The following is a 22,935-nucleotide window of genomic DNA, read 5'->3' as shown; positions in this document are numbered from 1 at the left end:
TTTCGACTTTCGGGTATTTTCATCTGTTGAGGTTTTCTTTCTTCCCTAAATATAAATCTAAATCAATTTATGTGGTCACATATATGTGTGTGTTTTACGATACCATTATTAACGGAGGCTTCTTAACATGTGTGGCTGACAATTGACCCATGTCGCCCTTAGCCATTGTTTGTATCAAAACACCGATCACCATTTCTTGTTTATATTAATGAACAACAAGGGCAAGCAAATGCCTTAGGGCTCACATTGATAGGGGCCCATGGGTGCAAACAGAAAACCTCTCGAGATCAAATCAATTAAAAATTCAAAATGATTGGAGTATTTTCGAGCTCGAGCCTTGTATGGAAAGCTCGTTTAGGCTCGTCAAGCCTCGTGTATTTTTAAGTTTTGACTCTCTTGAACTTTCATCTACTAATTCCACAATGTACAACTGCAGGCCCGGCCCAGGGAGGGGGTCCGTTCTAAGCCCACTCTTCCGATAGGCCCGTAATTGTTAATAAAATAAAATTTATATTTTATATATAATTTTGTTTTAACACGAAAGCTTACAAAATGACTTTTTGTTTGAATGAAAAGTATTCTAGACTATGAAAATAAAGGTTATGAGTTCAATTCCCACAATTAGTGTTCTTCATTTTATAGACAAAAACTTTCATTTATGTTTTATTTGAGTCAATTGAGTATGGGGCTCTCGGAGACGGTCAAGTACAGCCGAGCTTTGACTCGTTTAAGGTAGTACACTAACTCCTAGCCGAGCTTAGTCTCATTTGAGTTAATTTTTCTCAAGATACATAAAAAATAATTAAACACATAAATAAATTGATTAAAAATAACAAACGAGTGCAGTCTGATACCAAGCTTCTTAGAATGACTCATGAGCCGAGTTTTGGCTTTAGCAAAAGAGCTTAAGACGAACAGAGCTCGAGCTCCAGGCTCCAGCTCTCGTAAATCAAAACGAGCCTCGTTGAGCCTAGCTTGCGTCAGCCTGTTGGCCCCATTTTCCAAGAAGAAAAATTATACTTTGGGCTTGCTTTATGTTTCTTGGGCTGGGTAATCCAAATTTCTTTATTTTACATATTTGACCGGCCGTCATTATTCCCAATTTGAAGGGCAAAATTGACAATAGTTCTTGGTTCAGAGACTTGATTAATCAAAACCATTGAAATAGGTATTCATTATTCCAGCTTTCTGTTTCTGTTTGTGTGTCTTGTTCTATTTACAGTTAATTAACATAATTTAACTGAAACCGACCCATTTCGGTAATGGTTTTCGTTAAGCAATCTTCCATAACAAAACCGACTTTGCACACCCCTGATTAGAGTAACAAACAAATGTTTGTTTGTTTGTTTTTTTTAACGGCGACTTTCTTTGTATTTAGGCCACCGACACTCCTTAAATTGGAGAGCCTGCTGCCCCATTCTGGTAAGACCATGTTGTCTTATCCGGGTCCACGCTGGCTTCAGAATTTGACTTGGGCAATCCTCTGAAAAATCATACCCAGACTGCCACTTAACAATCGTTATGTTAGCACAAGAGCATAAATCTTGCTACCAACGAGAACAAAAAGGTTAGTACAGGAAATATTAAAATATTTTTTTTTCTATTTATTATTTTTCTTATTCATTAAGTTGTATATATAAATACTTGAGTCTTATAATATAATATTATTATTTCCGCGTGTTAGAATCGTAAGTTAAAAGAATATACATTCAGAAAAAGGTCCCAAATTTTTATTTCGCTTCGTTTCCCAATGAACAAGACCATCTCAAATCCGCAATATCTTCGTATACTCGAAAAATGCTCGTCTTTCGATCAACTCAAACAAATCCACGCGCAAACCATCGCCACGGGCCTCGCTCGGTTCACTTACATTACGAGCAAACTCTTGGGTTTCGCATCCGCATTCGACACCATTTACGCGCACACAATATTAAACCATGTGACCACCCCAACCATATTTGACTACAACTCATTAATATCAGCTTACTCCAAATCATCAAAACAAAAAAGTGGTATACTGGTTTACAAACAAATGCGTAACGAAAACATTAAACCGAATGCTCGTACGTTCCCAGTGTTGATTAAAACATGTCATTGTTTGAATATGTTGGTTCAAGTGCATGCACAAGTTGTGAAACATGGGGTTGTTGTTGATGGTTATGTGACTAGTTCATTGGTTAGTATGTATTCGGGTTATAAAGCGGTTGAAATGGCGAAACGGGTGTTTGATGAAAGCTTGTTTAAGAATGTGGTGTGTTGTACTAGTTTGATAACTGGGTGTTTTGGGAATGGGCTTGTGGATGATGCGTGTAAGGTGTTTGATGAAATGTCTGAGAGAAATGAGGTGTCGTATAGTGCAACGGTGTCGGGGTTTGTGAAGAATGAGTGTTATAATGAGGCGATTCGGTTGTTTAACGAGATGATGGAGTGTGGTTTGGTGGGACGTAGCCGGTCTCTTTTGGTGAGTGTGTTGAATGCGTGTGGTGCGGTTGGTGCTTTTGATTTGGGAAGAAGTGTGCATCGTCGGTTAGTTGAAGTTTCGTTTAGTATTGACGTCGAATTTGGTACTGCGTTGATTGATTTCTATGGTAAGTGTGGGGATATAGAGAAAGCTAAAGATGTATTTGACGATATGGTTTATAAAGATGTTGCTACATGGAGTGCTATGATGTTAGGATTGGCTACAAACGGTGAAAATGAAGCTGCGATCGATCTTTTTGAGGAAATGGAGCGTAGAGGACCTATGCCAAATGGGATTACGTTTATTGCGGTTCTTGTTGCGTGTAATCACAAAACTTTGTTAACCAAACCGTGGTGTTTACTTGGAAAAATGAGTAAAGTTTACAATGTGGAGTTAACGATCGAGCATTATGGATGCATAGTTGATCTGTTGGCTAGATCCGGTCAACTGAGAGAAGCCGAGATATTGATCAAGTTGATGCCAATGAAACCTGATGAAGCTATTTGGGGATCTTTTTTACATGGGTGTTTAATACATAATAAAATGCATCTAGCAGTGACAGCAGGCAAATGTTTGATGGATTTAGAGCCTAAACAGAGTGGAAGATATGTTGGTCTTGCTAATATGTATGCAGATAATGGAAGTTGGGAAGGTGTGATTAAGTTGAGGAAGATGATGACCGAACGAAAAGTTGCCATCGCTCCCGGTTGTAGTTTTATTGAAGTTGATGGGATTGTTAACAAATTCTTTGTCGGTGATTTATGTCACCCTCAAACTAGAGACATACATAATGTTCTAAGTTTACTTAATATTGTTTTGATGAATTAGTATGGTTTATGACATCGTTTATTGGTCGGTCCATGAACCGTTCTCGGTGCGCCATGTGTACAAGTGATATAAAGATATCAAAAACAAAAAGTGAAGGACATGGTGATGAAACCTATACTCAAATGCCTAACAAAACCCTCCATACACATTGTAGTTTTCATCTTTTTTTAGTAAAGCATAAGTCACCAATCAAGTGATCGACTTGAAAAGCCGTCAAATTTGTTCGTTTGCATGACCATTTTTGTAAGATTTGTGAAGGTTATGCTATAAAACAGATGTCTGCTATGAGTTTTATTATCATTCAACTTTTGGAAGACATATAATATCAGAATGTCTTCAGCAGCATTCACAACTACAGTTACCGGATCCATTAACACGGGTTTGAACCCAAATGGATCTAAGCTTTTTCAGACAACAAATTCAGTACCTTGGACCAGAAAAACAGTTTCAAATGGCTCTAGGATTCACTGCATGAAGGTAAGTTTAAGTTTTGTACTTTATTGATTTGGATGTTATTTTAAAGGTCTTGAATTATCAATGTATTTAGGTTTGGAATCCGATTAATAACAAGAAGTTTGAGACTCTTTCATATATTCCACCTCTCACAGATGAGTCCATTGCAAAGGAGATTGATTACATGATTAAGAAAGGATGGATCCCGTGTCTTGAATTTGATTCAGTAAGATCACATGTACCCTGGATTTGTTTCTTGATTTTGAAAATCGAAGCAAGATTCGGTTTTTATCACATTTCATAAGTTGCATCAACAAAAAGATGATCAAAATATTGTTTTTAGTTTGTGGGTAATCCAGATTAATCTAAAATGGATTTGAATTAATATACTGTTTCAAGAAACAAGATTAAATTTTTATCACATTGTGCATTAACAAAAAGATAATCAAATATTGTTTTTTAGTAAATGGGTGATCCAAATTCGGCCTCTAAATGAACCGAACGTTTAGTGAACTATACATGAACTGTTCAGCTGGAAATTTGTTTTACGTTCGTTCATTTAATAAACGAACGAACATGAACAGAAAATTCTTGTTTATTTTATTAAACGGACGAACATGAGCACATGTTTCATTTGTTTATTTATGTTCATTTATGTTTGTTTACGGTTGTTCATATATGCTCGTTTATCTTTGTTCAATTATGTTTGTTTATATTTAAACGAACGAACACGAGCATGTTCATTTTTCAAACAAACGAACATGAACTCAAATATATGTTTTAAGTGTTGGTGTTCATGTTCGTTTGAAGTTAAATGAACGAAACATGCCCTTGTTCGTGTTTGATCGGTTCGTTTACGGACTTAATCCAAAATGATTTAACATAGGATTTGGATTCTTGTTATTTTTATTTGGATGTGTGTTTAGGTGGGACATGTATTCAGAGAGAACAGCAGAATCCCAAATTACTATGATGGAAGATATTGGACATTGTGGAAACTACCTATGTTTGGTTGCACTGATTCATCACAGGTATTAAATGAAATCCAAGAATGCAAAAAGGCATACCCAAATGCATATATAAGGTGTTTGGCATTTGATAATGTGAGGCAGGCTCAATGCATGTCTTTTGTTATTCAGAAACCATCTGATCCATGAAACATTTTTGCTCTTAAAGTTGTGTTGTTTCTTGCTAAAGTTAATGTCTTTCTGATGTTTTCAATAATTAATTTGAGTTGTTTGGAGGATATGTTGTTTTTTACTTTGAGATGACATTGTATAATTGGGATTGATGCATAGCTTTTGTCTCATTTTACTTGGTGGTGCCTTTGTTTGGAATATTTGATTGTACTAGATTGTCTTTGTTATATGACTTTTGCATATAATGAAAGGCAAATTGAAAAAAATAATCAGTGTTTTTGTGTATTGGCCGATAATAATCCCAACTTTAAAAATCGCTACCAGCGGTCCTAACTTTCAACTATTTTTGTCTTAATGGACCTCCGTTAAAAAACACTTAGCACCGTTAAGTTTTTTTCTGAGTTCCAAACCGATGTTTTAGGGCTTTTGATCGGAAGAACGATAGGATTCGACTGATGTAAAACTTATCATGAAACGATGATTCAAATGAGTTAATTTTTGTTAATTGGAAATTCAAACACCTGAATTCAAACATTGTTTCTTCGCTTGGATAACATTTTCGAGATAAGTTTTACATCAGTCGAATCCTATCGTTCTTCCGATCAAAAGCCCTAAAACATCGGTTTAAAACTCGGGAAAAAACATAACGATGTTAAAGTGTTTTTTAACGGAACTCCATTAAGACAAAAATAGTTGAAAGTTAGGACCGCCGGGAGTGATTTTTAAAGTTGGAATTATTATCGGCCAATACACAAATATTGGGATTATTTGTTTTTCAATTTGCCAAAAATATATATACATATATATTAGTTATAAATTATAATATTATCTGGTAATTGAGTCTGGTTCAATCGGTCCAGCCGATGGAGAAATAGCATGACCGATTTGTTCAGCGATTTTCAAAACATTGGTTATACCTCGAAAAGATCATGACATAAGTTTGGCTCAGAAGGTACACATTTTAGAAGAAAATGGAAGCATAAACTCAACAACACACACCACACTTCACTTAAATTATTTGGTTATAAGCGGGTGATTATAATGACCATGAACGGATCAAATTACATGATTCATAGTTTCATACGCATTAGTTACTCGTATACCAAAACGTTCACAATCAGCTTCCAGTAATCATGTTGATTGATCCAGTCATAACCACCCAAGAACCATATCATGCTCAAAAAGACATTATGAAGGTGTTCTTTCTCAACCAAACTCCATCCTGCAAAAAACAAATATAACCTCAAATTTAAGAAACAATAACCAAATAAAATAAACAATAGTCACAAATTTTTAACCACTTACCATTCAAATAAGCATATGCTACACCCTTTGAGCTTTGGAGGATGCATGTGCCACTTGTGCATCAACTTTGTCCTAATATTTTTGCAAGAATTAGTAATCAAGAACTATGTTAAGGAAAAAAACGAATCATTCGCCACCAAAGATTAGACAAAACTAGGGGTGCAAACGAGCCGAGCTGCTCGCGAGCTACTCAAGATCGGCTCGTTAAAAAGCTCGATCGAGCCGAGCTTAATCGAGCCCGAGCTCGAGCCTAAAAGTAAGCTCGTTTAATAAACGAGCCCGAGCCCGAGCTTAAAAGTAAGCTCGTTTAATAAACGAGCCCGAGCCCGAGCTTGAGCTTCACTTATTGAGCTCGAGCCGGATCGCGAGCCTAAACAAGACTGTCATTTATATAACTTTTTAAAATATATATTTAATAATTATTAATTAATATATATATATAATGTTATGAAAAAATAAATAAAAATAGCTAAACAATATATATTATTTTATACATAAAATTGTAATAGAAAAAAATATATAAAAATAATTATAATTATATAAAAAATAATTGATAAATAGTAAACGAGCCGAGCTCGAGCTTGAAAATCTACTCACAAGCCGAGTTCAAGCCTTGAAAATAAAGCTCGAGCTCTGTGTAAATTAAACGGAGCTCGAGCCTAGTCGAGCTCGGGTTCGGCTCGTCTCGTTTGCACCCCTAGACAAAACACAACAAAGATCGGTTTTTGAAGGATCGATTACTTCAATTTGTCCAACCAAACTCAGATTTCTTTCTGTGCAAGAAATGAAAACAGCAAAATATAAAAGCTTACCAATCCGTTGCTTTCGTAGTAATCATCAAGAGCCCACTGATACTTTGATTGATTCAACCCAAACCAATGTGCAACATACTCATCCAAACTTGAATGTGCTGTTATATAACCAATGAGTCATAAATGAACCCAAATGTATAATATCAAAAAAAAAAAATCCTTGAACCTAGGGGCGTAAACAAGCCGAGCCGAACCAAGCGCAGCTCATTTGACTTACGAGAGCTCGAGCTCGGCTCGTTTCTAGCTCTTTTTCTAAAGCTCAAGCTTGAGTCGTTTTTTCAAGCACGAACTCCGCTTGGGATCAGCTTGTTTATCGTTCATTACTTAATTTATATAAAGTTTCATTTATTTTTTTATATTTTATAAAAACCCTAACGAGCCTAAGGCTTGAGCCTACACTGCTCAAGCTCAGACTCAATACTGAACGAGCATTATTTTCGGCACGGGTTCAATAAAGCTCGGCTCCTTTTGAGCTTTTTATCGACTCGTTTGCACCTAAAACACAATGTGTGTGCATGGATTCACTTTTGCAAACTAATAACTATTCTTACAAAAATGCACAACATTAAACAATCACAATCAATTAAATCTGAAACAAACTTCAAATTTCAATTACACAATTCAATTGAAGTAAAATTAATCAAGATTTAACATATTAACAACAAAGTAAAAATAAAAAAACAAAAAATAAAAAGATACCATTTTGAACTTTGGCAACAGCTTCCCAGAAAAACCCAGCTTTTGGTGACGTGGGTTTTCGGTACTGAACCGGCGGAGGCTGAACCGGAGCAGATTGAACCGGCGGAGATTGGATCGAACCCGACGTATGGGCCGGATCGGACGGGTGGGTAATAAAGACGGTGTACGGACCCATCTTTCCGATCGTTGGCGGAGGCGTTGCATCCTGTTCGTTCATCATGATTAATCTTCAATTGAAGGTGAATTTGATTGATTTTGAAGCAAAATTAGGTGAATTGAAGAGTGAGAAACAAGGGTTTTGAAGAAACAAAGGGTGTGTGTGAAAGGGTTTAATGACCTTTTGATTGGTGTTTTTTTTTCACTTTCTTATTTATTATTATTACCAACACATGGAGTGTGTTTTTGTTAATATTTTTATTTATATAGATACCTTGTGTAACTTATTAAAACATGTGGGTAACATATGTAATTTTGTTGGCACATGATTCAAAATACCATTTTAATATAACAAGTTTGTCATAAGTTACACCATCCTAACTTATAAAAAACTTCTTTTTTCTTCTTTAAAAGGTTTAATAAGTCATATTACCCAAACACTATTTTAACTTATAAAAGTTAATAAGTTATAAGAAGATAAAAATAAGGAAACCCAAACAGCAATATAAAATGTAAGGTTGGATGGACGGATTGATTGCAAAGTCACATTCTTTCTTTGTAATTGATCAGGTTGTTTCTTGTTTTATAAAGCTTGCCTTCCAAAAAGAAATATGTAACATAATATAACAAAAACTAATATTAATAGCCATTCAACTAATATATACTCTTCATAAGTTATATAAATAGTCTCTAGATGACGAATGACTGAACTGTCCTTCTATTTAACATTTACAATAGATGAGGTTAGTAACATGTTAACATGGACTGAAATGGTTATAAAATTTAAACCTTTGACGTTGAGATGTTACATAATTGTTTTTCTTTTGACATAAATAGTTATGCATGCCAAATAACAAGGACCAAAAGCATAATTTGCTCTTCATGTCAGTGTCGAAGGCGACTTGAAGATATACACAGCCTCATTTTCAAGAAAGCATGTGCGGCAATTGCCGGTCTTAGTTGGTTAATGATCGTTGTCGTTCTCGAAAAGAACTATTTTTCTCAAATTGTTTGATTTCCATTCCACTCCCTTATTATCGACACGTGTGTTCAGTATTCAAATCGTACTCTAATAAGTAATAACTAAAAATTCCAATTAAATCACACCAAATTCTAATAACGAATTAGAATTTCAAGTTATTTGAATCATATTTCAATTGAAATTAATTTTAATTTGATTTCGAATTTAAATATTTCAAACAAATTCAATTCAAATAACTAGAATTCACATTATTCTTTTTACTTTTTGTTATATGGTATATGAGCTTTTGGGTTATGTTTATTTTTTTTGGATGTTATATAACTAGTTATTGGTTTATTTATGCATTTATTTGTAATTTTGATTTTGTTTCTTCTAGCACGGTTTATACAAACTTACTCGAATTTGAATTAGCTTATTCAAAATCGGTGTATACAAATTTTATTTGAATTTGGTTTTAAATCGTTCAAATATAATCCGATTCTAATTCGATGAACACCTTTAGTAATTGATGGTGATAGTTAACTAATGTAAATGAGCTAAGATTTGTTCGAGCTTTATCCTAAAACTTGAGCTTCGTTCGTAGTAATATTATCGTCTCAAATTAGAGATGCATTTTGTAGGTGGATGATAATGGATGGATAAAGGATTAGTTGGTGGCACCAACCCATCAAAGTTATGTAGTTGATGGTTTAAAAGTTGAACAATCTACTCTTCAAAAATCAAATTCAATACAGATCACATAACAAAATAGCAATACAACAATTAAATAAAGAGAAGAAAATATTATAACTATAATAAATTAATAATAATCAAGATAAACTACCAAAACTTAAATAAAGAGAGAATCAGGATAAGAACCTTGAGCGGAAGTATTGTTTCTTTGTGTCATCGACTCGTCGCTAGGGGTGTTCAGCATGTGAATCGGACTCGAAAACATAAAAATTCGAATCAAATAAAATTTTTGAATTTGGTTTCCTTTAGTATGTGTTTAGCAAACATTCAAACATATATCTACTTTAGGTCTATATAAAAATATTGTTGGTAAATAACCAAACCAATTGGTATTTAATAAAACTCAGTATGACCTTTGTAGATCTAGGTACCAAACTAGCTGTTGACCTTTTTAGTTTCCTTCTAAATTTCATTGTCTAACTCGATCCCACATCCTAAATTTCCTGGTCTACCTCGATTCCACGTTTCTTCAACCACATCTTAAATTTCCTTGTCTAAGTCGATCCCACATCCTAAATTCTTGTGTCTAACTTGATCCTACATGTCTAGTCATCAAGTTCACAATTTCACATCACCTATAAAAGGAATACTTGTGTTCACACCTCAAAATTGAAAATAAAAAGAAAAAGAAAAACTGGTCCAAATCATTCCGGTCACGGTTGTGTAATCAACTATATAAAAGAAATGGAAGAAATAACATTTAATATTTTTTTTCCAATCTTTTTCAAATATGTGTGATATTGTTATTGATATCTGTTTAGACCAATGATAATGGTCTAGTGGTATGATCTCCACCCTTTTAAAATAGAGGTGGTGTGTTTAAATCCTTGCAAGTGTAATATTATGATGATTTTTATGAAAATAAATTTGTTGTACAATAAAAAAAATCTGTTTAGAGTAGGTATACTAGAGTGGGGTGAAGGGAAGACGTGCATATTTAATATTTATTTTAAAAAAATCACAAATACGGTAATAGAGTTCTTGATATTTTATCAATGACCAAGTGTAATTGGGTGACGCCTCAAACACCTCACACTTTCTACGACCTTAATCTTCAGCGAACCCATTATGCATGAGTGCCAAAGAAAAAAAGCCCATATGAATGCTAAAACAGTAATGACCTTGAGTGTTTTTTGAGCGGGGTCCGTCAACTTATCAACCAATTGGAATCATTAATTCATATTTTTATTTAAAAAAGACTAAATAACAATTGTGTTGTTAGTTAAACTATTACATGTTTTCAATGAAAAAGTTAGTGAGAACTATCATGCTTACGTGACAATGAGTTGATATGATGAAACGTTTTTCATTTTTTAATTAAACAACTACACATATTCTTATAATAGACTACTTATAAAGGTTGGCTAATTTTTTAACACTTCTAAATTTTCCATTTTTTAGTATATACTCTTTCATTTTTTTACTTTTAATCCGTATGTTTTTTTATCTTTACAAATTTATCAAGGCATTTTTTAGTTTTAACCACAATAATTTTCGACTTTTAATTTTGGTCTCTTATACTTTTCATTTTTTACAAATTTTCAGTTTAAATCTTGTGAGTTAATGTGATTCAACGCAAGTGTGTGTGTGATTCAACGCTTTTACGTATAGTTTTTTATCCGTTTAACAGTCCTGTTTCAATGCATGGATCCTAAGCCGATGTAGTTATTCTTTTCTATGTTTTATGTTTTGGTTTAACTTTTACGTGCTAACACGTCGTAACGACCACGCACATTTCAACACTTTTACGTCTACTTTTTGTTCGGTTTTCTTAAGGTTGACGAAAGATACTGGCCCTGGGAGAGGGAATGGGGACCGTAGGCAATGGTGGTGAGTTCATGTTTTTGAGTGGAATGTATGCGTAATTCATATCTCATAGGTTTTGTCCCTTTACCGTATCAGAGTTAATAAACATGTAGAGTGACAAAATGTTTTAAAGTCTATTATAATTACATATTTTATATAAAATTATTTGGTTAATAAATCTGGTCTAACACATCAAAATTGTAATTATTATTGTTGTCAACTCCTACATATAACAACTGAATCAAATAAACGGTTTTATATCCCCCGTCATAACGCGTGATGTTAATACTAATTACATAACAATTCTGTAAATACAATTAAAAAATCGTTTTTCTTGTACCATTTCGAGTTAATGGCTCAGAACAACTAATCTATTTTTGTTTTCATGTTAACTTTACTTTTTCATATAAACTAATCTCACCACTTTTGTGAAAAAGAAAAGGTGAACACTATTTAATATTTATTATTGCCTTTCAAAATTTCTTTTATTGGTATAATAGTAAAAGGCTTGAGTCATTCATAAAAGATCCAAGTTTCAACCCACTTGTGTAATTTTTGATGGATAAAAGACAATAAAGGATTCGAGCTCATTTGGGTTTCAATGCATTGCTCAAAGGTTCATCATCATCATGATGATGACTTATGCAAAGGTTGTCAGTTTGAATCCCGAGCTCATTTGGGTTTCGTTCTCCCGTTTGTTACGCCAGAGAGTTCTGCTCTTATGGTGACGCATGTATTGTCAAGTGACAGCCAACTATATAGTTTCCTAGAAAACATCCAAGGCAAACTCTAAAACCAACATAAACCCGGTTAACATAACATAGCCTGATTAGAATAAGATAACACGACTATCCAGATTTGAAGAGTGTAATAATCTAGCACACAAGCAAAAAGTTGTTCCAATAATAATAATAATAATAATAATAATAATAAATGGGTCTGCTGAAGTGGGTGGGGCTCAGTCCTATGTGGGACCCATACTGATATTAATATATTGTCATGATTCTATTTGAAACTGCCAACATATTATTATTCAAACAAACACGTCTCCAATTGGAGTTGTGAAGTGTGAAGCAAACTCAAGTCTTTGTTGGATTCAAGGGTTTATGAGAATCAGTTCAGTGATTCATTGATTCATTTGGGTTTTATTCCAATCATGAATTCCTTGATTATTGGCTCTCTTTCTTACAACCTTTCTTCTTCTTCTTCTCGGAGCCTACAAGATTCATCTTCTTCTTCAATCGTATCAACAGGTACTCTTAATTTTACTATCAACCTGTTCATTTCTTCACATGGGTTTTGTAATTTAGTCAATTTAATTTGTGGGTCTTGTATAGATTTGATTAATATTCTGTACCCAGTACCCACTTTTCTTGAAATTCGGTATTGCTGTTTTCATATAGAGATGAGCATTTTATAACGAGTATCAGTACAGATTCGGTACGGCATTTGGTATCTATTTTTTTCGTAAATTCAGCTTAGTGAATTTGATTTGTGGGTTTTGTAGAGATTTGATTAATATTCCGTCTACTGTATTCGGTACCCACTTTTCTTGAAATTCGGTACAGAGATGAGCATTTTGTAATGAGTATTCGGGAACAATTTTTCTAGAAATTAAGGCTTGAAAAATTCATGAATGTTTGATGTTTCTTAAGGAATTTGTCTTACTGAGTAATTCATGATACTATTTGTTTGTTATTCACATGGGAATTTGTACTTTTGATGTGTCACATGTCACATGATTTAAAAGTTGGTAACTTTGTATGAATTCCCAGTCTATAATTGGTAACAATATATATTAGGGACCCATATGTATCAATTTTATTTAGAAGAATGTTAAAAGTGTATAAAATCATTACCTGTTATCTTATTAGGGGTCGAGTCGATCATTTTCACTTACGAAATTACTTTATATATGTTTTAATTATCTTTAGATATTCTTGTTAATATCTTGACAAGCCTAAGCTCGGCTCGAGCTCGTGTGCAGTACCTTGAATGAGCCAAAGCCTCGGGAAGGAGTTAAAACTTATAAATACATTAGGGTTGTTAAGGCTCGAAGAGCCTAAAGGATCTTCCCATACAAGGAGCTGGCTCGTTTGGAGTTTTTTATTGATCCGGCGAGTAGCTCGCGAGCAGCTCGGCTGTTTGCACCCCTAATTTTACCTTTAATACAAAAGGCTGTTAATTCACAAGAATCTATATAACACAATTTTAAATGCTAATGTTTGTATCAAATTTCAGTTTTTTAGAAGCATAACTTGTTCTTGAAATTTTCTACTTTTTAGGTTGTTATCGAGTATCATTAAGAGCATCAAAGCAAAAACGAATCATCCAATCTCAATCGAGTTCTCTGAGATGCAATTTTGGCGGATTAAATGAAAGTTTTCAACTTTCTCACAAATTAAACACAAAACGCGTTGCGAGTGCGATTTCTGATCAACAGCCCGTTAGTCCTGATCCTACAAGTCCTCAACAATCATTATCAAGTGCTTTAAATGCTTTTTATAGGTTTTCAAGACCTCACACAGTTATAGGAACTGTAAGACTCTTACTTTGCAGATGTTTCAATGTAAAATTACCATTTTGCCCTTTGTAATGTTACGGTGAGTTATATTTCGTCTTTCGAGCAGGCGTTGAGCATAGTTTCGGTTTCACTCCTTGCGGTTCAAAAGCTTTCAGATTTTTCTCCATTATTCCTCATTGGTGTTTTGGAGGTTATTTAACTTTTTAAACACTTTCATAATGGAGTAATTAATTTTTTAATATTATTATTTTTTAATTTTCTTCATTAAATTTTCAGGCTATTGTTGCTGCCTTCTTTATGAATATATATATTGTTGGCTTGAATCAATTATCTGATATAGAAATAGACAAGGTATCCTATTTCACCTAATATTTGTCTTCAAGATTGAATGATGCAAATTGCATTCTCATTATTATTAATTTAATATATTTGTTTTTCATAATTCTCAGGTTAACAAGCCGTATCTTCCATTGGCATCCGGAGAATATTCTGTTAAAACTGGTGTCATAATCGTGTCCTCATTCGCAATCATGGTAAAATGAATTTTGTTTTATACATTATTCAAAATGTTTACTATTAAATACGCGATATTATAAACTTAGTAACTTACATTACAGAGTTTTTGGCTTGGATGGATGGTTGGTTCATGGCCTTTATTTTGGGCACTTTTCATAAGTTTTATTCTTGGGACTGCATATTCAATCAATGTGAGTTTCTGTTTAAGCACATATTGTTTGACTTTTGTGGTCAAATTAATCATATTTAGATATGAAATTATCATTATTTTGCCTCTAAAAATTGGGTAGTTCAAAAGATACATTGTGTTATTTATATAGAATAAAATATGGACCACATGGCGCCCATGGTTATATCAAATCAAAATTAATTTGCATAATTGCATGCACTTTCAAATCAAATTGACTTTTTTTGGAATAAAGGATGTCACTGTTAACTGATATTTAAATTAACCACTTGTTTTTTTTTTCTTTTGTTTCAATTTCATGAAAACATTAATGTGACTGTGCGTACTTAGGAATTTAATATCGATACATAAAATAAATATTAATACATTTATTTAATTTTTAAATTATCCTTACTCTCTTTAAATCTAAAAACAAAATTGTATCTTCATACATTTCATTATTAGTTTGTCATCGTTGCTTTCTAAGACACGTATAAATGTTAGGTACCGATGCTGAGATGGAAGCGGTTTGCTCTTGTGGCAGCAATGTGCATTTTAGCTGTAAGAGCTGTAATAGTTCAAATTGCATTTTACCTGCACATTCAGGTATTTTTTCTTTCTCCGTCTACTTATAATAATAATAATAATAATAATAATAATAATAATAATAATAATCTATGTACCTGCTTATACACTTTGGACAACTTTCAACCTGTTTGACTCGTCAGCCCATTGGACATATTTAGCTATTTTTTGTTTTGACCCGTTTGAGATACAAAAATCCAAATTGACAAGTCTATAAGTAAAATATGTCAAGTTTTTCTCCTCTAAATGTCATTAGGGGTGTAAATGAACCTAGCCGAACCCTAGCTCGACTTGGACTTACTAGATCTCGAGCTTGGTTCGTTTCGAGCTCCTTTTGTAAATCTTAAGCTCGGCTCGTGCGTAGTTTTTCAAGCTCGAGCTCGGCTCGTTTATTATTTATTTGGATTTTTCATGCATTTATAATTGTTTTTTATGTATCTTTTACTTATAATTTTTGTATATATACCATAAAAAACCAACACACTTTTTGTTTATGCTCATAAAAGTCCCTCAACAATTGTTTGCACATAAAAAACGAACATACTTTTTGTTTTTGCTCGTAAAAGTTCCTTAACGATATTTTGCACATATAAAAAACCTTATAGTTTCTTATTTAAATCATAAAAGTCCATTAACATATATAATTTAACATGTTATAATCACACATATTCATCTCCACCACCACCATATGGAGATTAAACAAAAAAAATGGGCATTTTATAATCAAATGCCGAGATATATGAGAAAAGCGAGATGGCGGAACACTGCCTAGATCACCCCTAAAATATATACTTTAACATGTTAATGGACTTTTATGATTAAAATAAGAAACTATAAGGTTTTTTTTTATGTGCAAATATTGTTAAGGGACTTTTACGTGCAAAAACATAAAAGTGTGCTGGTTTTTTATGTGCAAAAAATTCTTGAGGGGCTTTTATGAGCATAAACAAAAAGTGTGTTGTTTTTTTTTATGGTATTTGTCCTATATTATATATTATCTATTTTTGTCACACTTTTATACCTAATAATTACTATTATATAAATCTATTTTTAATATATTAAATATGAATTCTATAAATAAAAGGCTTGTTAAGGCTCGCGATCTAGCTCGAGCTCGATAAGTGAAGCGCGGGCTCGCTTATTTACAAGCTAACTTCTAGACTCGAGCTCGTTTAATATCGGCTCAGTTCAAGCTTTTAGCAAGCCGATATTGAGTAGCTCGTGAGTGTCTTAGTTTGTTTACACCCTTAGATGTTGTTAACTAACCTATTAAATTTGTAGATTTTCGTGTACGGAAGACTCGCCGTGTTTCCAAAACCTGTGATATTTGCGACCGGATTTATGAGTTTCTTCTCTGTTGTAATAGCATTGTTTAAGGTAAAACTCTTTTTTTCATTAAACAACCAATGACTCATAATTAACAGATGGTTTCACTAAGTAATCATGATAATTATAAATCATCTGTTAATGACAGGACATACCCGACATTGTTGGAGACAAGATATTTGGGATTCAGTCGTTTACGGTCCGTTTGGGTCAAAAGCGGGTTAGTCATACACTTTTTTAATATAAGTTTTAAGAAAACCGAAAACTGCAGCTAATTATGTAAAGTCAATATGTTGACTTTTTATTGCAGGTGTTTTGGATTTGTATTTTATTGCTTGAAGTGGCTTATGCTGTTGCTATTTTAGTTGGAGCATCATCTACCATCCTTTGGAGCAGATACATAACGGTATTGCTAGATTTTTTGACTTTATGAGGTCAAACTTGTATGTCTTTGAATTTGAAACTGATATAGAGTCGTTACAAATTTTAGCCGTACTTTTGTTCTAAATGCAGTACTTGTTTTGGTTTACTGCAAATTATCCAAAATTTTCTCGAACCCATTGCGGTTTTGAAGTTTTGAATCAGTCAAGAGTCATCGGTTTGACTTAAAATTCAATAGTGGTATTCTATTTTAAAATTCAATAGTGGTAATTCTATTTTAATTTGATAACAAGGCATTATGTTTTAATGACTTAGGTATTCGGTCATGCGATTCTCGGTCTGATACTTTGGGGTCGTGCTAAATCAACGGATCTTGAGAGCAAATCGGCTATAACCTCATTTTACATGTTCATATGGCAGGTACCATTTTGAAAAAATTAAAGTATGCAACAAAGAACATTATAGTATTTGTACAACTTATTATTATTATTGTTGTTGTTGTTGTTGTTGTTATTGTTGTTATTTTTGCAGTTGTTTTATGCTGAGTACTTGCTGATACCGCTTGTGAGGTGATTTGAAAAAAAAAATTTGATGTCGCGCGGGGGCCTACTTGTCTGTGCTCATTTGTTGTTCTAGTTTTGGCATCAAGTGTTTGAATAGTTAGGTTAGGGATTCAGGGTTAGATAGTTGAGACTTGTTAACAGTTGATATTATTTTATATTTAGTAGATTTGATGTTACAATAGATGTTATTCGCGCTATGTGTTTCGATTCTGTTATGTTTTTTTATCTACTGTTAGCTGAAAACTACAATTTATTACCTTCAGAGAAACATTTGTCATTTGTCTTGCCACTGTTTATGCTTGTGTAACATCTATTGGCATGACCATATTATTTCTTGTAGATGTCTTAAAAAGAATTATAAAGTTATCTTTTCCCTAAAAATGTTGTTTTTAAAATTATAATTAAAAGTATAATTTTAATTGTTATAATTTTAGTTTTTTATGTAAATAAAATAGCCGGTCATTAATTTTTGTTAGTTTTCAGAATTTGTTAAAAACTTGTTTACTTCTATTAATTTGTATTAATCAACAAAATTAATAATATTGTAAGTTGTAACATACTAACATCTATTGATTAATTGACTGAATAAACTAACTATGATGAAATTAAGTATTAACAAATTTATAATTTTAAATATATATAAACGAAATCTTTAAAAACTCTTTCCTTACATTCTTTCAAACCACCAGATTGCTTTATTTGTAAATGGAGATTTCTCATGCATTTTACATGAATTCACGGGTATGGGTCTCACTAAACCCAGATAGCCCTTAAACGGGTTATAACATCTCATTAAATTAAAAATTAATCTAATAAAATATTTGATATGAAAATCTTATAAAATAGGGATATACTAAAAATTAAGATCCGATTTTTTTAAATATTATTTATAATTAAAAACAATTTTATAGTAAAAAAGATAAGCGAGTCATGAGTTTCATCAAACTCAGATAGCTTTTAAACTGGATTATAACATCTCATTTATTTGTGAAATACTTTCATCATCAAATCCTAAGTATATATTATTAACTTCCTTATAATAAATAAAATTAAAATTCAAAAAAATATATAAATATTAAAAACAAATAATGTAAAACAACCCCGTAATATGAATGATAAAAGCTAGTGTATTATAATAATGTATGTACGATTGCCACGTAAAAACCCAAGCTTCACAATTCAATACACTAGTAATTCTATAAAAAATATATTTTTTATAATACCTAAAACCGTGACACGCAAATGCATGTCAAAAATGCAGGTAAAAAACATTTGTCATAAATGCGTGTCATAAACAGATGATACGCAAATGCACATCATCTTCTTTTATTGACATGACCATCCTTGGCGCGCCTTTACGTGCCATCCACCCCCTTTAATGACACGCATTGCGCGTCATTAAAGGGCAATTTTCTACTTTTCTAGTAGTGATTAGAATAGGTAGCTTGGATTAACTATTTATTTGTCATATTTATTGAATCGAGTTTTTAATTAATAATTTTGACTGATAATCACCGAAACTCAATAGCAACCGCATATGTGTCGCTTGTGAAACCAAGCTGGGTTCTGCCCGGAAGATTCAACTAATATAGACAACAAAAATGTTATTTAGAAATGTTCATTCATTACCACAAATCACATATCAGATTAAAGACAATGAACACAGTTAAGTATTCATTTGTACAAGTATAAATGTGCCCAATAATATATCAGATTAAAGACAATGATCAATCCTTTCATATCCACACACAAAACACCAAAAACAACAAAACCAGAAATCAAAAGCCATCATTATAATGTCTTCGATCATTCTAATCTTACATCACAAACTAATTCAAATCAACACTCCAACTTTCAGAATAAGCAAGACGGCTAAAGCTCGTCACGCGAGTTCATATCATCATCATCACCAGCACGAGCACGAGCACCAGCACGCACGTCTTCCACCCTATTAAGCGACACCAATTTAGCCAACGCCATTTTAAACATCTCCGAGTTATTGTCCCCAAACACACCATTCGACACATCGACCACACCAGGGTTTTGTGCATTAAACACCGAGTAAATAAGCGCCTCGTCAAATCCAGAATTCAAGAAGTAATGCAACAGTCCTTTAGGGAAAACAAACACATCACCCGCCCTCAAAACACTTTGAAACAATTGGCTTTTTGTGTCGATAAATCCGGCTATCACAACTCCTTTAGCCACAAAGATCATTTCAGTAGCTCTAGGGTGAGTGTGAGGCGTCACGAGCCCATCAACTTCCAAGTCGGTCCTACCCGTGGCTAGGCCCATCGTGTTAAGACCGGGGAACTCAGCAGCCGTGACTAGGGTGACAGATGAGCGTAGGAACTCGTCTGTCGTACCCCGTTTACTTATCATCATGTTCTTAAAATCAGATGTTGTGACATTTGAAGGGTTTTTGCATGGGAAACCGTTGACGAACACGGTTTGATCATCAGGGGATATGTAGGTTGGACAGATGTCCTGGAGGTTATCACAATATGCAGGCACACTATAGAGGCTGCATATTAACAAGGCAATGAGAAGATTTGAGGTAGACATTTTTTTACTTTCGGTTGACTGGATTTGGTTCGATTCGATTCGAGCGGTTTATAAATGTTAAGGTTGCATCCAAGTGAAGAAAGACTCTAGAGTTGGAGTTAGCTTTACTTATGGTCATGATGTTTGATTAAGTTTTAAGAATATATGTATTGCTATCATGAAGGATATGATATCACAATTTTGGCAACTAAATGGGCCATGTAATAATAAAGTATTATACTTTTACAGGGTCAAATAAACAGTTGTAATAAAAGGTACTAGGGGCCATGTAATAAAGTATTTTGTTTCGTATTAGCTGTGATACTTGCCTGCATTTTGAAGGGTACATCTTATTATTGCAGCTCTCTTGATTTTGGCCTTAAAAGTTGCTTTATAATGTCAAGTAATTTTGAACTTAAATAATCAGACATGTAGAAACGCTATGTATCCAATAGATGATGGCGAATATTAGCAACCATCATATTATTAGGTTCGAGTACAGAAAAAGATGTGCATATTAATTCATGACTAGGGCTGTCACTTTTACCCTGTTAATGGATATCAGTTAGCATATTATAAACAGATATTAGAACAGAGAATTGGAAGAAATACACTTATATTTCACACCCTGAACTATAGCATAGATTACATATTTATACTAGATGAAAACTAATATAATACTATACAAGTTGCAACATTATTGGGGGCACTTGCAGAGATAACTTGCTGCTATACTCTATTATCAAAACTTGCAGAGATAACTTGCTACTACACTCTATATCCAAATTAGTCAATTCTTTCTATATTATATTCTCCAACACTCCCCCTCAAGCTGAGGCATATATGTTAATCAATCCCAGCTTGTTACAAATATAGTTGATTTTGCTTCCGGGTAAGGCTTTGGTGAATACGTCTGCTAGCTGATCTCCACTCCGTACGTGGGGGGTTTTAATTGTTCCATATTCAAGTTTTTCTCGAGTAAAGTGACAATCACTTTCTGTATGCTTGGTTCTTTCATGGAACACTGGATTGTTTGCGATATGAATTGCTACTTGATTATCGCACCATAGGTTCATTGGTTGTGCTTGCTTAAACCCAATTTCGCTGAGAAGATTCCGAACCCAGACTAGTTCACAAGTAGTCTGCGCCATAGCTCTATATTCTGATTCTGCACTTGAATGAGATACAACACTTTGTTTCTTGCTTTTCCACGACACTAGATTGCCTCCCACAAGAACACAATAGCCGGTGGTAGAGCGCCTGCTTGTTGGGTCACCATTATAATCAGAATCAGTAAAAATCCTTCTATTATGATGACCATTGTTTTGATATAAGATTCCATGACCTGGAGCGCCCTTCAGATATCTAAGAATGTGACACACAACTTCCCAATGTGAGGTTCTAGGGAATGACATGAACTGGCTAACCACACTTACAGGAAAAGCAATATTTGGCCTAGTAATAGTAAGATAGTTCAACTTGCCAATGATTCTTCTATACTTCTCGGGATTTGCCAGAAGATCGCCTTCATCTGCTTTCAACTTTGCATTTGGTATCATTGGCGCATCACAAGTCTTTGCTTCAATCATTCCAGATTCTTTTAATACATCTAAGCAATATTTTCGCTGATTTAAACATATTCCCTTACTGCAACGAGAGAATTCGATCCCTAGAAAGTATTTTAGTGTTCCTAGATCTTTTTTTTGAAACCGTGTTCCAAGGAATCCTTTCAATTTCTTTATACCGATTTCATCATTCCCAGTGATTACTATATCATCTACGTATACCACTAGAAGAATACACCCTGATTTTGAAGATTTAAAGAACATTGAGTGGTCATATGAACTTCTCTTTAACCCAAATTCAGTAACCACGGTACTGAACTTTCCAAACCATGCACGCGGAGATTGTTTTAGTCCATACAGAGATTTCTTTAATCTACACACTTTGCCTGACTCCCCTTGAGCAACAAACCCAGGTGGTTGCTCAATATAGACTTCTTCCTTTAAATCTCCGTGTAAGAATGCATTTTTAACGTCAAGCTGATATAATCTCCAGTCATATGTTGCAGCTAAAGAGATGAACAAACGGACAGATGATAGCTTGGCTACAGGAGAAAAAAGTTTCTGAATAATCCAAACCATATGTTTGGGCATAGCCTTTTGCTACCGACCGAGCTTTTAATCGTGCGAGAGAACCATCGGGATTAGCTTTAACATTATATACCCATTTGCAGCCAATTGCCCTTTTGTTGACTGGTAAATTTACAAGGGACCAGGTATCATTCCCTTCAAGGGCTTCCATTTCTTCAATCATAGCTTTACGCCAACCAGGGTGATCAAGTGCTTCACTTACAGTTTTGGGAGTCGAAATGGAATCGACTATTGCCACAAATGCCTGGGAGGCTTGAGATAATTTGTCATATAAGACAAATGAAGCAATGGGGTACGTACATGCACGCTTACCTTTTCGAAGGGAATTGGAAGATCGGTATTAGGTTCGCTTTTAGAAGATTCATTTGGTGAATCTGTCGGCGAATCAGTTGGTTTGGGAACAGAATCAGATATTGATTTGTTTCGCCTTTGATATTCTTGAATAACAGATTGGTTGGGTTTGGAAGGCTGTTGTAAGACAGCTGGCTGCTCGACACTTTGGGAATGGACAGACTCGAATGTTTGGGGCTGAACAGATTTTGGTTGGACAAACTCAGGTGTTTGAGACTGAGCAGATTCAGATTGGGCAGACTCGGATGTTCGGGAGTGAGAAGACTCTGGTTGAGCAGGACTGTTAATTGGTTGAGATGGTGGCAACACAGTTTGAGGATAGGATAGAAAATTGTCATCAATGAGAATAGCATCTTCCTTGGATGGATGACTATGTGGTATGGTAAAGAAAGGAACATTTTCATGAAACGTTACATCCCGAGATACTAGGTATCGCTGAAGAGCAGGAGAAAA

The 22,935-nt window shown here is 33.9% G+C and overlaps 4 protein-coding genes and 1 pseudogene across 4 annotated transcripts; 3 read left to right on the top strand and 2 right to left on the bottom strand.

Annotated features, from left to right (window-relative positions):
* Positions 1-1,748: 1,748 nt before the first annotated feature.
* On the top strand, positions 1,749-3,289 carry LOC143571567 (pentatricopeptide repeat-containing protein At5g06540 pseudogene; annotated as a pseudogene).
* A 308-nt stretch (positions 3,290-3,597) lies between these two features.
* On the top strand, positions 3,598-4,932 carry LOC143571566 (ribulose bisphosphate carboxylase small subunit, chloroplastic-like). The gene is made up of 3 exons (XM_077056958.1): positions 3,598-3,766; positions 3,837-3,968; positions 4,669-4,932. Exons 1-3 carry the CDS (start codon positions 3,620-3,622, stop codon positions 4,897-4,899), a joined length of 510 nt encoding a protein of 169 aa, XP_076913073.1. The 5' UTR covers positions 3,598-3,619; the 3' UTR covers positions 4,900-4,932.
* A 953-nt stretch (positions 4,933-5,885) lies between these two features.
* Positions 5,886-7,997, bottom strand: LOC143571565 (uncharacterized). Its single transcript, XM_077056957.1, has 4 exons — positions 7,698-7,997; positions 6,999-7,096; positions 6,187-6,258; positions 5,886-6,103 (listed from the first exon to the last, which is right to left on the bottom strand). The coding sequence occupies exons 1-3, from the start codon at positions 7,915-7,917 to the stop codon at positions 6,205-6,207; spliced, it is 372 nt and encodes a 123-aa protein (XP_076913072.1). The 5' UTR covers positions 7,918-7,997; the 3' UTR covers positions 5,886-6,103; positions 6,187-6,204.
* A 4,526-nt stretch (positions 7,998-12,523) lies between these two features.
* Positions 12,524-17,565, top strand: LOC143571564 (homogentisate phytyltransferase 1, chloroplastic-like). Its single transcript, XM_077056956.1, has 12 exons — positions 12,524-12,626; positions 13,659-13,912; positions 14,004-14,087; positions 14,174-14,248; positions 14,347-14,430; positions 14,515-14,604; positions 15,084-15,185; positions 16,446-16,541; positions 16,639-16,710; positions 16,801-16,896; positions 17,187-17,291; positions 17,403-17,565. Exons 1-12 carry the CDS (start codon positions 12,530-12,532, stop codon positions 17,442-17,444), a joined length of 1,197 nt encoding a protein of 398 aa, XP_076913071.1. The 5' UTR covers positions 12,524-12,529; the 3' UTR covers positions 17,445-17,565.
* Positions 17,566-19,306: 1,741 nt separating this feature from the next.
* LOC143571576 (germin-like protein subfamily 3 member 4) lies at positions 19,307-20,014 on the bottom strand. The gene has a single exon (XM_077056965.1). The coding sequence runs from the start codon at positions 19,997-19,999 to the stop codon at positions 19,307-19,309; it is 693 nt and encodes a 230-aa protein (XP_076913080.1). The 5' UTR covers positions 20,000-20,014.
* Positions 20,015-22,935: the final 2,921 nt, after the last annotated feature.

This window comes from Bidens hawaiensis, unplaced genomic scaffold, assembly GCF_021521415.1.
Source record: "Bidens hawaiensis isolate Kalapana, Puna unplaced genomic scaffold, B.hawaiensis_p1.1 tig00025413_1, whole genome shotgun sequence".
NCBI lineage: Eukaryota > Viridiplantae > Streptophyta > Magnoliopsida > Asterales > Asteraceae > Bidens > Bidens hawaiensis.
This window is presented reverse-complemented; position numbering and strand designations above follow the sequence as displayed.